The 1766-nt window shown below is 44.2% G+C and overlaps 1 protein-coding gene across 1 annotated transcript; it reads right to left on the bottom strand.

The window, feature by feature from the left end:
* Nucleotides 1-330: 330 nt before the first annotated feature.
* LOC111654578 (dynactin subunit 1-like) lies at nucleotides 331-1677 on the bottom strand (the record flags this gene model as incomplete). The annotated part of the gene is made up of 5 exons (XM_023405673.2): nucleotides 1468-1677; nucleotides 1239-1352; nucleotides 977-1129; nucleotides 718-878; nucleotides 331-499 (listed from the first exon to the last, which is right to left on the bottom strand). Coding segments are annotated over exons 1-5 (774 nt in total), but the record flags the coding sequence as incomplete, so codon positions are not given.
* Between the last annotated feature and the right edge of the window lie 89 nt (nucleotides 1678-1766).

A 1766-nucleotide genomic window follows, 5' to 3' on the forward strand; every position in this document is an offset into this window, starting at 1 on the left:
GAATCTTTGGGATGTGCTGGAGAAGGCTTTGCGCAGCGGTCAGACTCTACCATCATCAATGCAAGATCTTGGTAAAAAATTAATGCAACACTGGATGGAAATAAATCTTGTGACATTGCAGAAGCTTATCGAAACAATGCCACAGCGAATGCGTGCTGTAATCAAAGCTAAAGGCGGTCCAACGAAATATTAGAGTGTGTGAACTTTTTTTTTTTGGTGGCGACTTTTTTTTTGGCCAGGCAGTGTATAATATCTCAATTCTCTAGTATCTTAGTATTTGTGCATGTTTGTTAAGAGGCTCTTTAATGTAAAACCACAAGTTTTTCTTACCTGATAGTACTTGATGGCCTTAGTCAGGGGCTCCACCTGAACAGTCTCGTCTAGCTGGTCTTTATGCAGCAGGTCGATGAAATAATCCAGGGAGCGCTCATGGAAGTTCATTTCAGAGTAAAGTGTCCCCATGCGCTTAAAAACCTCCACGCTGCAGCTGCTCAGAGCCCTAGAACCAGAGCAAGGAAGAGGGAAAAAAAGAACAGAAAGACCAATTCTGTTAATGAATAAGGTTTACTTTATCACAGCAACAGATTCTAATTATTCTAGACGGATCCAATATTTTTAATTTGTGAAAAACTATAATAAATTGCTTCTATTTCCAACATCCTCGACACAATTCTTCTTTTATTCCTGGCACATTAGTGATGAAGCTGCAGTGCGTACTGTTCATATTTGTGTAGTGTGGCCTGCAGCAGGTTGAGGGAGTACACCAGTCCTGAGGCAAAACTGCGCTGTTCTCCTGGAGGCCCTCTGAGCCCCGTCCCCTGTTCCAGGTTCCCGTTCAAGTCAAACTTCTCCTGGGCCTGTTTACTGATCAGCTCTGCCTACAAGGTATGAGGATACAAACATCTACAGTGTTAGTTACAGAAACAGGCAGAGCACAACAACAGGAATTCAAAGAAAGCCTCACACAGCTTCATACCTTGCAGATGAGCCTGGGGATGAGCAGAAGGACCAGTATGCAGTCATGATCTCCGCCATGACGAAGGAAGGAGTCTGGCATGAAGGAGGTGAGAAGGGACACCTGTCTGTTAGACTGAGCCACTTCCATTTTCCTCAGCTCCATCTCAATAGCCTGGAGACAAATGAGTAGTTTTTGAGTAAGAGAAAGAAGAACAATGAGCACACTGGTCTCAAAGGTGTAAAACCTGTGAAACTCCTATCTCTCTAAGCAGGCCTCCTACCTTGGCATAGGCCTTAGTCTCTGCAAATTTGATCTTGAAGTCAAATAGTTCTGCAGGCGGTTGCTGAACTTCAGCATTGGCATTCTGTTGGCTGATCAGCTCCCTATTGGCGTCCTAATGTATAGGAAAAAAAGCACATATGGCATCAAGGCATCCACTTGCACAAAATGTAGTGTCCACGTCAAGCTCACTTCCTAGAGCATTAGTGTTTGACCTTCTTTCCACCCACCTGTAGCCTGGTGGTGAGGTCTCTGTATTTGGTGATAGTGTGCTGGTAATCAGCCAGAGTCTCCTGCGCAGCCTCCACTCTTTTATCAGCCTCTCTGACCTTCGCACCACTCAGGTCCAGCTGCTCTCTCAGCTCCATTTCTGTCTCCCTGGAGTTTTCCTGGAGCTCATCATTCATCTCGTTGATCGCTTCCTATTGGTGCAGGAAAAAACCACAGGAATTTTGTAAAAGATCTAAAGTTGTGACCATACACTCACTTACACCATAATGTTTGGGATAAAGTAAATGACTGTAAATAA

The sequence above is a fragment of the Seriola lalandi genome, unplaced genomic scaffold (assembly GCF_002814215.2).
Source record: "Seriola lalandi dorsalis isolate HSWRI2012SDOR001 ecotype SW California unplaced genomic scaffold, Sedor1 jcf7180001974770, whole genome shotgun sequence".
Taxonomy (NCBI): Eukaryota; Metazoa; Chordata; class Actinopteri; order Carangiformes; family Carangidae; genus Seriola; species Seriola lalandi.